The following is a 12438-nucleotide window of genomic DNA, read 5'->3' on the forward strand; positions in this document are numbered from 1 at the left end:
TGACAGCTATGGATTATGTGGAGCCTATGGTAACTGTGTTCGGTACAATGGTGAATTCGACTGCACTTGTCTTCCCGGGTACCAGCCCAAATCACCTCAAGAATGGCATCGGAAAGGTGGGTCAGGCGGGTGCGTTAGGAAGAATCAGACGCCACTCTGCAGAAACGGTGAAGGGTTCGTAGAGGTGACAAATGTGAAGGCTCCGGATACTTCAGTTGCCCGTGTATTGGCAAATTTGGATATGAAAGCTTGTAAAAATGAGTGCTTGAGGAATTGTTCATGCACTGCATATGCAAGTCTAGGTACGACAGAAGGAAGTGGATGTTTGACATGGTATGGTGATTTGCTAGATACAAGAGTATTTACAGAAGGTGGACAAAGTATATATGTGCGTGTGGATGCACTTGAGTTAGGTATCTTCAAGCGAACTGTCATTAGAAATTCGGGTTCTTTTTTTCTATTTATTTTGTTGATGATTTGCTTAAATCTATTCTTCTGCTAACTCTAGATGAATGGTTGACTATCATATTAATAGTTGCAGTGTTTCTTTTTCTGGTCTTCCCTTTTCAGCTCAATATGCAAATAAGCGCAAGGACCTTCTTGCAAGGAAAGGGATATTGGTAATTATGATACTGTCCGTAGCTACAGCAGTTTCCTCTCTTGTTCTTTTCTCATACTGCTTGGTGAGGAGGCAGAGGAGATTATGTAAGCAAATAATTAAATTCCTTTCAGATAGTTTCCTATTTCCTTGTTATTTTTCACTTTAATAATCGTTAAACTACAATTTATCAATTCAAAATGCTTGATGACAAAAAGTTTACAAACTATTTCCTAGATTTGGTTGTCAAGAAACTGAGAATGGATATAAAAGATTATTATATCCAATTCTAATTAGTTTAAAACTGAGACCTAGTTGACACATGTTCAGCTTCTTCTTATTTTTTTTTTTTTCATAAGCAATTCATTTTATTAATAAAAAAATAGCCAAGGAAAAACTTAGCATTAGGACATCGACTAACCCAAAATGGACAACAATGCTAGTAAATCTCATCTCTAATTATCCGTTTTCGTTCTACTTACAGCACAAAATGGGCAACATGAAATGTTTATCTGTAGTTCTAGTACTCTCCCAGATGATCATCCAAGGGAAAAGGAGCTTGACAGATCTGGAAGTGATCCACATTTACCTTTCTTCGATATAGACACAATAGTTGAAGCAACTGACAATTTTTCCAACAAACTTGGAGAAGGTGGTTTTGGCTCAGTGTATAAGGTAGTATCCCATGAAAAGTAAAATTGTCAACTCCTTCATAAAATTTAATGTGAATATTTGGCAAGTCACAATTTTAGTACTGTAGTGTGATATATGCGGCCATGGTAGCACGTCTGTGAAATAAGTCTAGAAATGTACTTTCAGGGTCAACTATCAAATGGACAAGAAATAGCAGTGAAAAGATTATCTAAACAGTCAGGACAGGGGATAAAAGAATTCATGAATGAAGTACAGTTGATATCAAAACTCCAGCACAGAAACCTTGTCAGGCTTTTTGGTTGTTGCATTCATAAAGAAGATAAGATGCTAATCTATGAATATTTACCAAACAAAAGCTTGGACTACTTCATCTTTGGTATGGCTCTCCTTCTATTTGCTTTCTCCCATCTTTAATTTGCACTTCTTTCCATAATTCCTGTAATCTAAGGATCTCCAAAACTCAAATTGACTATAGAAAAGTCAAGGAAGCAACTATTGGACTGGAAAAAGCGTTTTGAAATTATTTTTGGCGTAGCTCGAGGAGTTTTATATCTACATCAAGATTCAAGATTAAAAATCATCCACAGGGATTTGAAAGCAAGCAATATTCTATTAGATGCTTCAATGGAGCCAAAAATTTCAGACTTTGGGTTGGCTAAATTGTTCAAGGAACATCAAATTGAAGCCATTACAAAGCAAGTGGTTGGAACATAGTAAGTTACTTAACTCCAACACCATCTCCCTGCTTGGAAACATTAAAAGGTCACAAACCACCAATAAATTGTTTCTTTTTATCTACTTGTAGTGGCTATATGTCTCCGGAATATGCAATGGATGGTCTATATTCTGTAAAATCTGATGTCTTCAGCTATGGTGTCTTAATACTAGAGATCATAAGTGGCAAGAAAAACACCGAGTATGACAAAGAAAGCCCTTCTCTGAATTTGATAGGGAACGTAAGTTGATAGACATATCTTTCTTAAGATTAATTTCCTATTAGATTCACTACTAAAGTAGTAAATGATTTCCTCAACTATGTTTCAGGTTTGGAAGCTATGGAGGGAAGGAAAAGGCTTGGACATAGTTGATTATTCATTGTTGGAACATTCATACCCTTGTGAAGAAATTTTGAGATGCATTCAGATTGGACTTCTATGCATTCAGGAACACCCAGCTGATCGGCCAACCATGCTTGAAGTTGTGTTCATGTTAGGCAATGAAACAAGTCTTCCTTCTCCTAAAAAACCAGCATTTGTTTTCCGAACTCAAAGTGGGCAAGAATCTTTAATAACTAGAGGAGAAGTGTGTTCTATAAATGATTGCACAATTACTATGATTGAAGGTCGATGAAATTCTAGTAGGATTTTTGACGGAGAAAGGGTCACGTATGTAAATTCTTTGGATCAAACATGTTGTCAATCTTGCAATGGACGAGGCCTTAAGGTCGAACCACATAAATCTTATCTCCATTTTTCTTCTCTTTTGTATATTGTGTGTTTATGCGATTGTATAAGAGGTACAGATATACAAGTGGATAGATATAAAACAGCCTTATCACATTTTAACTGTGATTGTAATTATATTGAATTCTGCGTAATTTTTAAGTTTGTGCCAATATATTTTTAGACCCAACCAAGTCTGTTTGGAATTTTCAGAAATCCTCCATCAAAGGAGGGTTTTGAATTTGCATTCCAGTTGTCTCCTTTCTTTTAAGTTCAATGTCGCTCTTAAAATAGATGAAAGAGACAAATTCAGGTGAGGTAGAGGTTTCATTATGAGAGATTCGAACTCAAGACATCTCTTACTGCACCCTGATAGTGGAGGAAGGCTATGCTATTGGTCCATAATAAATGTGAAAACAAAGCAGAGAAAAATTCAATGTCAAAACTTCATCCCTGGTACCTTAAAGTTGACAAAGAAATCAATAAAATTAAGTGTGAGGCTTATTTTTCAGGGCTTGAAAGATTCAACTTGTTACTTCATGTCGCACATCTGCCATTAATTTTTTTGGTTCCAAGTAGCATCAACCATTATTGTTGCCAATTATTTAGATGATTTAATCCTCGCATGGACCAAATATAAGTTTTAGTCCAGCTCCAAGATTTTCCAGGTGTCATGTCATGGTGGGGCAAAATGTTGGGAAACTTTTGGGTTAATTTTATTGGTGGTTATACAATATAGGTGGTTATATCAATGAAGTCCCTTAACTACAATTTATATTATTAAAATTTTTAACAATTTATATTATTAAAATTTTTAAACTTTAATTTGAGTATTATTAAAATTCTTGTAACTTGCTATTATTCATTTGTAGATTAACTTATAATTAAATTTCACTCATTATCCCCTAACTTAGATAAGCATACCACATACGTCTCTCAACTTTAATTTACATCACAAAAATTTCTAAATTTTAATTTAATATATAAATAATTTTTAATACAAAATGTGTTAAATAATAATTTAAATTTGAATATATTATTTGGCAAATGTAAGAAAGAAAGACAAAAACTATATAATATCAACCTATGCAATCCATTTTTAATCAGAGTGTGAATATCATTAAAATAAAGTAAAATAGTATATTATCAATTTTCTTCCATTAAAATAAAATCAAAGAATTAAGATAAATTAGATGCGAATTATTTAGACATCAACCTAAAATTGAATTAAAAAGTAATACAAGTAAAAATAATATTATTAATTTTTATTTAAAATAATAATAATAATATAACTTTTAATTAAAAAAATAAATAATTGATCAGTTATAATTATTTGTAAAAATATTGTACCATTTTTGAAAGTACGATTTTATTTCAAAATAAGTCAAAAATAAATAAATTTTTAAAATTTTAAATTAACTATAAAAGTTTGAAAGAAAATTTATATAATCATAATTTATGATTTACTATAAATACTTTTATAAAATTTTTTTAACAAATAAATTAAAGTATAAATTTTTATGATGCAAAACAAAGTTGGGAATAACTATGGTACACTCATTTAAGTTGAGAAACGATAAGTGCAATTTAGTCATTAGTTAACTTACATATTGATATAGTAAGTTATAGGGATTTTAATATACTAAAATTGAAATTAAGGCATTTTTATTATGCAAATTAATTGCCTTCTCTCTGCATTTTTTTCTCTTTCTTCGTTTTTCATCTGAGGAGGCCGGCCTCTGTGTGACTATTGTTCAGCAATTCCTTTGCCCAATCTAGGCAGGGGGAACCTCCTCCCCTGTCTAGGATGTGGGTTGTGTCCTCTCCTCCTCCGGATGGGGTTTGTTTATAAGCAAGGCTCTAAGTAGAGTTTTTGGCGACAAACCATTGTTGATTAGTGAGGACGTCGTCTACTATGTTGAGTCTTGTTTCTTTGGTTGAATTTCTAGCATGCAGGAGATTCTTCCATATGTGTCATGTTTGAGCTCTAAGAGAGGAATACATTTTTAAATAATGGCATCTCAAGGGTCATGTAGTCGGCTTCGCCTTCATGATTGACCCTTAAGGCTTTTATTGCCATTTTGAGCTCTTCCTTATCACCCTTCATGAGTTGTTGACATTGCCTGCAATGGTGATCTGGGTTATGCGGTCTTCTTCTCTTTGGTGCTTCATGTCTTTCCTTTTGGGTTGCTTAATCTTGCTGTTTGTGGGTTTACTAATTAGGCAATGGCTTTGCTAGGACTTCCTCAGGCATCCTCATTGTTTTCTTATCCTTGATTTGGAAGGGCTTTGCCCCTATGATCCACTTGATCATTGTTTCTTCCCCAAACGGTGTTGCAACATTCAATTTGTGGTTCAACCTATTTTCATTTGGGTTAACTGAATAGATTAGGGTTTAGTTATCTAATGGGGCTTGGGCTCTTATCTTTTAAGTCTCTTTGTTGCTTTGTAGATTGGACTACTTTTAATGGGCCTATTACATTATAACCCCTTCTTTTTAATAATTAAACTCTATATTCTGATGTAAAAAAAAAAAAAAAAGAAAAAGGAAATGTATTATACAAATTAAAGTTGGACATCATTGATACAATCAGCAAATTGAGGGACAAGTGGCGAAAATAACCCATATTTGAGAGTAAGCACTAGTGTCTGATCTTCCATGTCTCTTGCCATATGTATTGGCAAATCCTATCTATTGCAATTGCACTATCATGTTTGGTATGGTATAATCAAAGTTATAATATAATTATGATTATATTGCATTTTTTATTACGTTGTTTGGTATAAAAAAATTTGACATAATAGAATGACAATTACATAATATAATCAATTATACTAAAAGTAACATAATGATCATTACATATAAAATTGGATGTAATCATGATTACTTAATTTAATTAATTTATTTATTTATTGTTAATGCTACCACCACTACACGCCCATCATTGCTACTATCACCACAACCACAACCACCACTACCACCACCATCATTCTATTACCACCATCGCTATCACCGCTATCACCATTATTGTCACTTAGCTACTATCACTTCTACTACCACTTAGCTATTACCACCATTACTATCTCATCTTGCTACCACCATCATCTAACTATCGTTGTCGCTATCACCACCACCACATAGCCACCACTACCACTCAACTACTAATCATTTCAATCATTAATACTTATTATTAACACTATAAATAAAGTAAATATTAATTAAAAATTATCATTATATTACATTATTTAGATTTTTATTTTGCAACGAAACATTGGAATGTAATGACAATTATATTACATTAAAACTTTAATTGCATTATATAATTAATTATATTATATTACACTATGCTATATCAAACATAACCATGCGATTGTCTTAATCAGTGGAACTATTAGCAAAAGTCTAGTTAGTTTCTTTCCATTAATTAGGCCAAATTACAAGAAAAAATTGCTAAACTTGTGCTATGTGTTTCAATTTTAATCATATGCTTTGATTTTGTCAATTATCAATTTTAAAACTTCCAATTTGCTATATTTTCCATTAATTCTTGAGAACATCCTCATTTCTATCACTATTCAAGAAGTATTTCCTGCAAGATACAAATTATGAATCATGCGAAGACGCTTCCCATTATATTGCTGATTGTCTTTATACTTCACTAGACACCATAACCATTAACCAACCCATTGTAGATGGAGACGTTATAGTTTCTACAGGGGAGACCCTTGCACTTAGTTTTTTCAGTCCAAGTAAATCGAGCCGCCGTTATCTTGGAATTTGGTACAACAAAATTTCAGAAAAAAAAGTTGTTTGGGTCGCAAATCGGGATTCTTCTATCATTGATACATCCGGTGTCCTCTCAATCAACAGTCATGGAAACCTTGCCCTTAACAACAGAAACCAAACAACTCCCCTACGGTTCACAAACGTGTACATATATATATATACATAAGGTGTGTTAAGTATATACAGATTATAGTTAAGTTAAATAAAAAATAATAAAAAAGCAGATTATTTTCAGATTATACATAAGGTTTTCAATTTTCTAATTATTTAAAAAAAAATAATAAAAATGCAGAAGTATAGTTGTTTTCAGTTTAAAAGCTTTTCTCATAATCATTTTCAAAACAAAAGCCATAATTGAGAAATCAAAATTCTTGATTTTACCTTCAATTTTAATATTTACATCCAGTAAAATTTATTTAATATATTTTTTAGTATGAATCATTACAATATTAATAACAAATTATATGAAAAAGTGAAAACTGCGCTAAACGAGTGCAAATTACATTTAATGAACTATAAATTGTAATTCTCTATACTAATAGAATGTTTTAATTGAATGTTTTACACCCATTAGAAGAACTTTTTTATTTTTTAATTTATGCTTCTCGAGAGTTGCATGTGCTCCAAAATCCTTTCATTTATTCTTTGTCTCACATTTCGTGTTCCCCTCCTTCTCATCCTTTCTTTCTTTAAATTTTCCCACTCCTCCTCATCATACTCTTATGCTTTCCTGCTCTAATGACTGCTCATCACTCTCAGGCAATTGATAATTGATAATTGATAATGGGCTTCTCGCTAGCTCTTGTAAAGAAGAATTCTTTGAGCTTTATGTGACTGAGACTATTAATTTTCAAAATCCAGGTGGATCCAGGCTCAATGTACAAGGCTTAGGATCCACCAATAAGCAAGCAAACTGCAGCTTACTGTTTGCACTATTACAATATTATCTTTTAAAGACACATATCTTGAGATAAATAAAATATTTATGGCTAATAACTTTTATTTGAGGTAAAATTTTATTAATTTTTAAATATTATATTATTCATTTATAATGACTCGTTTTTTTTTGACAAAACTAATTAGTTTCTAAATATTATATTGATTTATTTTCGATAATTAATTTTTAAGGTAAAAACTTATTAGTCTCTAAATGTATAATTATTTATTTATAATAATTAATTTTTTGAGGCAAAACTTATTAGTCTCTAAATGTTATATTATTTATTTTTAATAATTAATTTTTTGAGACAAAACTTATTAATCTCTAAATGTTATATTATTTGCTTCTAATTCATTAAGATTAACTTCATTTATATAAGAAGTTTTAAGGTTTTTTTTTTTTTAATTTGTCACTAAAAAATTCCTTTTTTCCATATTAAAAAAATTGTAATAACTAATTAAACTCTCTCTCTCTCCCTCTCTCTCTCTCTATATATATATAAGGTGTGTTAAGTATATATGGATTATATTTACTTAAATAAATATGTGATTTTAAAAATTAAACGTATAAATACTGACACATATATACTTACATTGTATTATGTTTGTATGTATTAAAATAAAAAAAATTATATATATATTTTAATCAACAAAATTAAAGCTTTTAATTAACATATTGTTATTAATCATTGAGCTAACACGTGTTATTAATTTCTTGAAAAAAAATTCAAATTTTTGATAAAAATACTTTTACTATTATGCTACAAATATTTTGATCATTTGAATTTATTAATTATACATATTAATATATTTATTTTTAATTATTATTTTTTATTAAATTTGTTCTTAAAATATATAAGTAATAAAATAAATAAAACAAAATTTGATTTATTTTGAAGTGCACGTCTAGGCCCAGTCAAATCCCAATAAAATTCATTTAATATATTTTTTTCATATGGATAATTATAATTTTAATAATAAATTATATGAAAAAGTGAAAACTGTGCTAAATGAGTGCAAATTACATTTAATGAATTGTAAATTGTAATTCTCTATGCTAATAGAATGCTTTAATTGAATGTTTTACACCCATTAGAAGAACTTTTTTATTTTTTAATTTATGCTTCTCGAGAGTTGCTTGTGTTTGTCTTACATTTCGTGTTCCCCTCCTTCTCATCCTTTCTTTCTTTAAATTTTCCCACTCCTCCTCATCATACTCTTATACTTTCCTGCTCTAATGGCTGCTCATCACTCTCAGGCAATGTGTTTTTGCTAGATTTGCCAAAACTTTGATATCTTATGTCTATGATTTTCCCAAATATTAAAATGAAATCTGTGTGAAAGTCAAAGAGTTGCACAAAATTAATTAATTAAATTGATTTATGCAATGAGTTTATGCAATTGATTTTTGAAGTTGATTAACCCAAATCTTTTTAATATTTATGAAATATTAAGTATATATTTAAAAAATAACATATTAGTTTATATATATATATATATATATATATATATATGAGTAATTTAATAGAGAACATGTTGTTCCATATAAGCATATTACATGGAATGACAACTCAATCAAAGAATGATAATTAAGTTAAAAAAATAGTTATTATTTTTAAAAGAAAAAATTGTTTTTAACAGGTAATATATAACTGCACTTTGTGGGACCCATAATCACTCATTTGGCATTTAATCACTGGTATGCCATTCCACATTTGCAAACCTACGTGAATTCACCGGGTTAGGATATAATTTCTCATAATAGACACACACACACCAAACGAGTCCAATTAATTTTGACTTTAAAACTTATGAGGTTTTCAAATAGAAGCTGGTTTATGAGGTTTTCAAACTTAAAATAGGTAGATGGAGACGTTAATGGTGGAGGAAGACCACACCATTGATGCATAATAAATGTGAAAACAAAGCACTTTTGTTTTCTATGGAGAGAAGAATTCAAAGTCAATAAAATTAAGTGTGAGGCTTATTTTTCAAAGTTTGAATGATTCAACTTGTTACTCCATGTGGCACATCTACTATACCATTAATTTTTTTTGTTCCAAGTAGCATCAACCGTTGTTGTTATCAACCATTTAGATGATTTAATCCTCGCATGGACCAAATATAAGTTTTAGTCTAGCTTCAAGATTTTCCACGCATCATGTCATGGTGGGGCAAAGTGTTGGGAAACTTTTGGGTTAATTTTACTCATGGCCATTCAATATGTGTGGTTATATCCGTGAAATCCCTTAACTTTAATTTGTATTATAAAAGTTCTTAAACTTTTATTTGATTATTAATAAAATCCATGTAACTTGTTATTATTGATTTGTGGACTAACTTATAGTTAAATTTCACTCACTATCCCCTAACTTAGATAAGCATACCATATACGTCTCTCAACTTTAATTTATGTTATAAAAATTTCTAAATTTTAATTTAATATATAAATAATTTTAATAAAAAATGTGTTAAATAAGAATTTAAATTTGAATATATTATTTTGCTAATGTAAGAAAGAAAGATAAAAGCTATATAATATCAACCTACGCAAAAACAAAATCATCCATATTTAATTAGACTGTGAATATCATTAAAATAAAGTAAAATAGTATATTATCAATTTTCTTCCATTAAAATAAAATCAAAAAAATTAAGATAAATTAGATGTGAATTATTTAGACATCAACCTAAAATTGAATTAAAAAGTAATACAAGTAAAAATAATATTATTAATTTTTATTTAAAATAATAATATTAATTATATAACTTTTAATAAAAAATTAAATAATTGATCAATTATAATTATTTATAAAAATATTATACCATTTTTGAAAGTACGATTTTTATTTCAAAATAAGTCAAAAATAAATAAATTTTTAAAATTTTAAATTACCTATAAAAGTTTGAAAGAAAATTTATATAATCATAATTTATGATTTACTGTAAATACTTTTATAAAATTTTTTTAACAAATAAATTAAAGTATAAATTTTTATGATGCAAAACGAAGTTCAGGAATAACTATGATACACTCATTTAAGTTCAGAGACAATAAGTGAAATTTAGTCATTAGTTAACCTATATATTGATATAGTAAGTTACAAAAATTTTAATACTCTAAAATTGAAATTAAGGTATCTTTATTACACAAATTAATTGTTTTTTCTTTGCATTTTTTTCTCTTTCGTCTTTTTTCATCTGAGGAGGCCGTCCTCTATGTGATTGCTGTTCAGTGATTCCCTCTACCCCCTTTGGGCCAAGAGAACCTCCATCCCTGTCCAATACGTAGGTTGTGTCCTCTCCTCCTCCAGATGGGGTTTTGTTTATAAATAAGGTTTTGAGTGGAGTTTTTGGCAGTAGACCATTATTAATCAGCAAGGACGTCTTGTTAGTCTAGTATGTTGGGTTTTGCTTCTTTGGTTGGATTTCTTGAATGCAAGAGATTGTTTTATATGTGTGATATTTTTGCGCTAGGAGAGGAACACATTTTTAGAATAATGACATCTCAAGGGTCCTTAGTCGGGTTCGCCTTCATAGCCAACCCTCAAGGCTTTCATTGCCATTTTGAGCTCTGCCTCATCATCCTCCATGAGCTGTTGACCTTACCTGCAATGGTGATCTGGGTTACACGATCTTCTTCTCTTTGTTGCTTCATGTCTTTTCTTTTGCATTGCTTGATCTTGCCGTTTGTGGGTTTATCGATTAGGCAATGGTTTTGCTAGGACTTCCTCAGGAATCGTCATTGTTTTGTTATCCTCGATTTGGAAGGGCTTTGCCCCTATGATCCACTTGATCATTGTTTCTTCCCCAAACGGTGTTGCAACATTCAATTTGTGGTTCAACCTATTTTCATTTGGGTTACCTTAATAGATTAATTAGGGTTTAGTTATCTAATGGGGCTTCGGCTCTTATCTTTTAAGTCTCTTTGTTGCTTTGTAGATTGGACTACTTTTGATGGGCCTATTATTGTATAACCCCTTCTTTTTATTAATTAAACTTTATATTCTGAGGCAAAAAAAAATTTATTATACAAATTAAAGTTGGACATCATTGATACAATCAGCAAATTAAGGGACAAGTGGTGAAAATAATCCATATTTAAGAGTAAGCACTGGTGTCTGGTCTTCCATGTCTCTTACCTTATGTATAGGTAAATCCTCTCTACTGTAATTGCACTATCATGTTTGGTATGGTATAATCAAAGTTATAATATAATTATGATTATATTGCATTTTTTATTACGTTATTTGGTACAAAAAAATTTAACATAATAGAATGATAATTACATAATATAATTAATTATGCTTAAAGTAACATAATGATTATTACATATAAAATTGCATGTAATCATGATTACTTGTTTTGATTTTTTTTTCTTTATTGTCAATACTACCACCACCGTTACCACTACACGCCCATCATTGCGACCACCACCACCGCCACAACCACCACTACCACTACAACCATTTTGTTTCCACCACCACTATTTTGTTACTACCATGGCTATCACCGCTACCACCATTATTGCCACTTAGCTACTATGACTTCTACTACCACTTAGTCACTACCATCACTACTATCCCATCTTGCCACCACCACCATCTAACTATCGTTGTCGCCATCACCATCACCACTACCACTCAACTACCAATCATTTCAACCATTAACACTAATTATTAACACTATAAATAAATTAAATATTAATTAAAAATTATCATTATACTATATTACTTATATTTTTATTTTGCAACCCAACACAGGAATGTAATGACAATTATATTACATTAAAACTTTGATTGCATTATATAATTAATTATATTATCTTGCACTATGCTCTATCAAACATAACCATGCGGTTGTCTTAATCCGTGGAACTATCAGCAAAAGTGTAGTTAGTTTCTTTCCATTAATTAAGCCAAATTGCAAGAAAATTTGCTAAATTTGTGCTACGTGTATCAATTTTAATCATATGCTTTGATTTTGTTAATTATCAATTTTAAACTTCCAATTTGCTA

The 12438-nt window shown here is 30.1% G+C and overlaps 1 protein-coding gene across 1 annotated transcript; it reads left to right on the plus strand.

The window, feature by feature from the left end:
* Positions 1-2817, plus strand: LOC110664526 (G-type lectin S-receptor-like serine/threonine-protein kinase RKS1). The gene is made up of 7 exons (XM_058130284.1): positions 1-413; positions 571-705; positions 1083-1273; positions 1418-1628; positions 1728-1965; positions 2058-2208; positions 2297-2817. Exons 1-7 carry the CDS (start codon positions 242-244, stop codon positions 2600-2602), a joined length of 1404 nt encoding a protein of 467 aa, XP_057986267.1. The 5' UTR covers positions 1-241; the 3' UTR covers positions 2603-2817.
* Positions 2818-12438: the final 9621 nt, after the last annotated feature.

The sequence above is a fragment of the Hevea brasiliensis genome, chromosome 11 (genome assembly GCF_030052815.1).
Source record: "Hevea brasiliensis isolate MT/VB/25A 57/8 chromosome 11, ASM3005281v1, whole genome shotgun sequence".
NCBI lineage: Eukaryota > Viridiplantae > Streptophyta > Magnoliopsida > Malpighiales > Euphorbiaceae > Hevea > Hevea brasiliensis.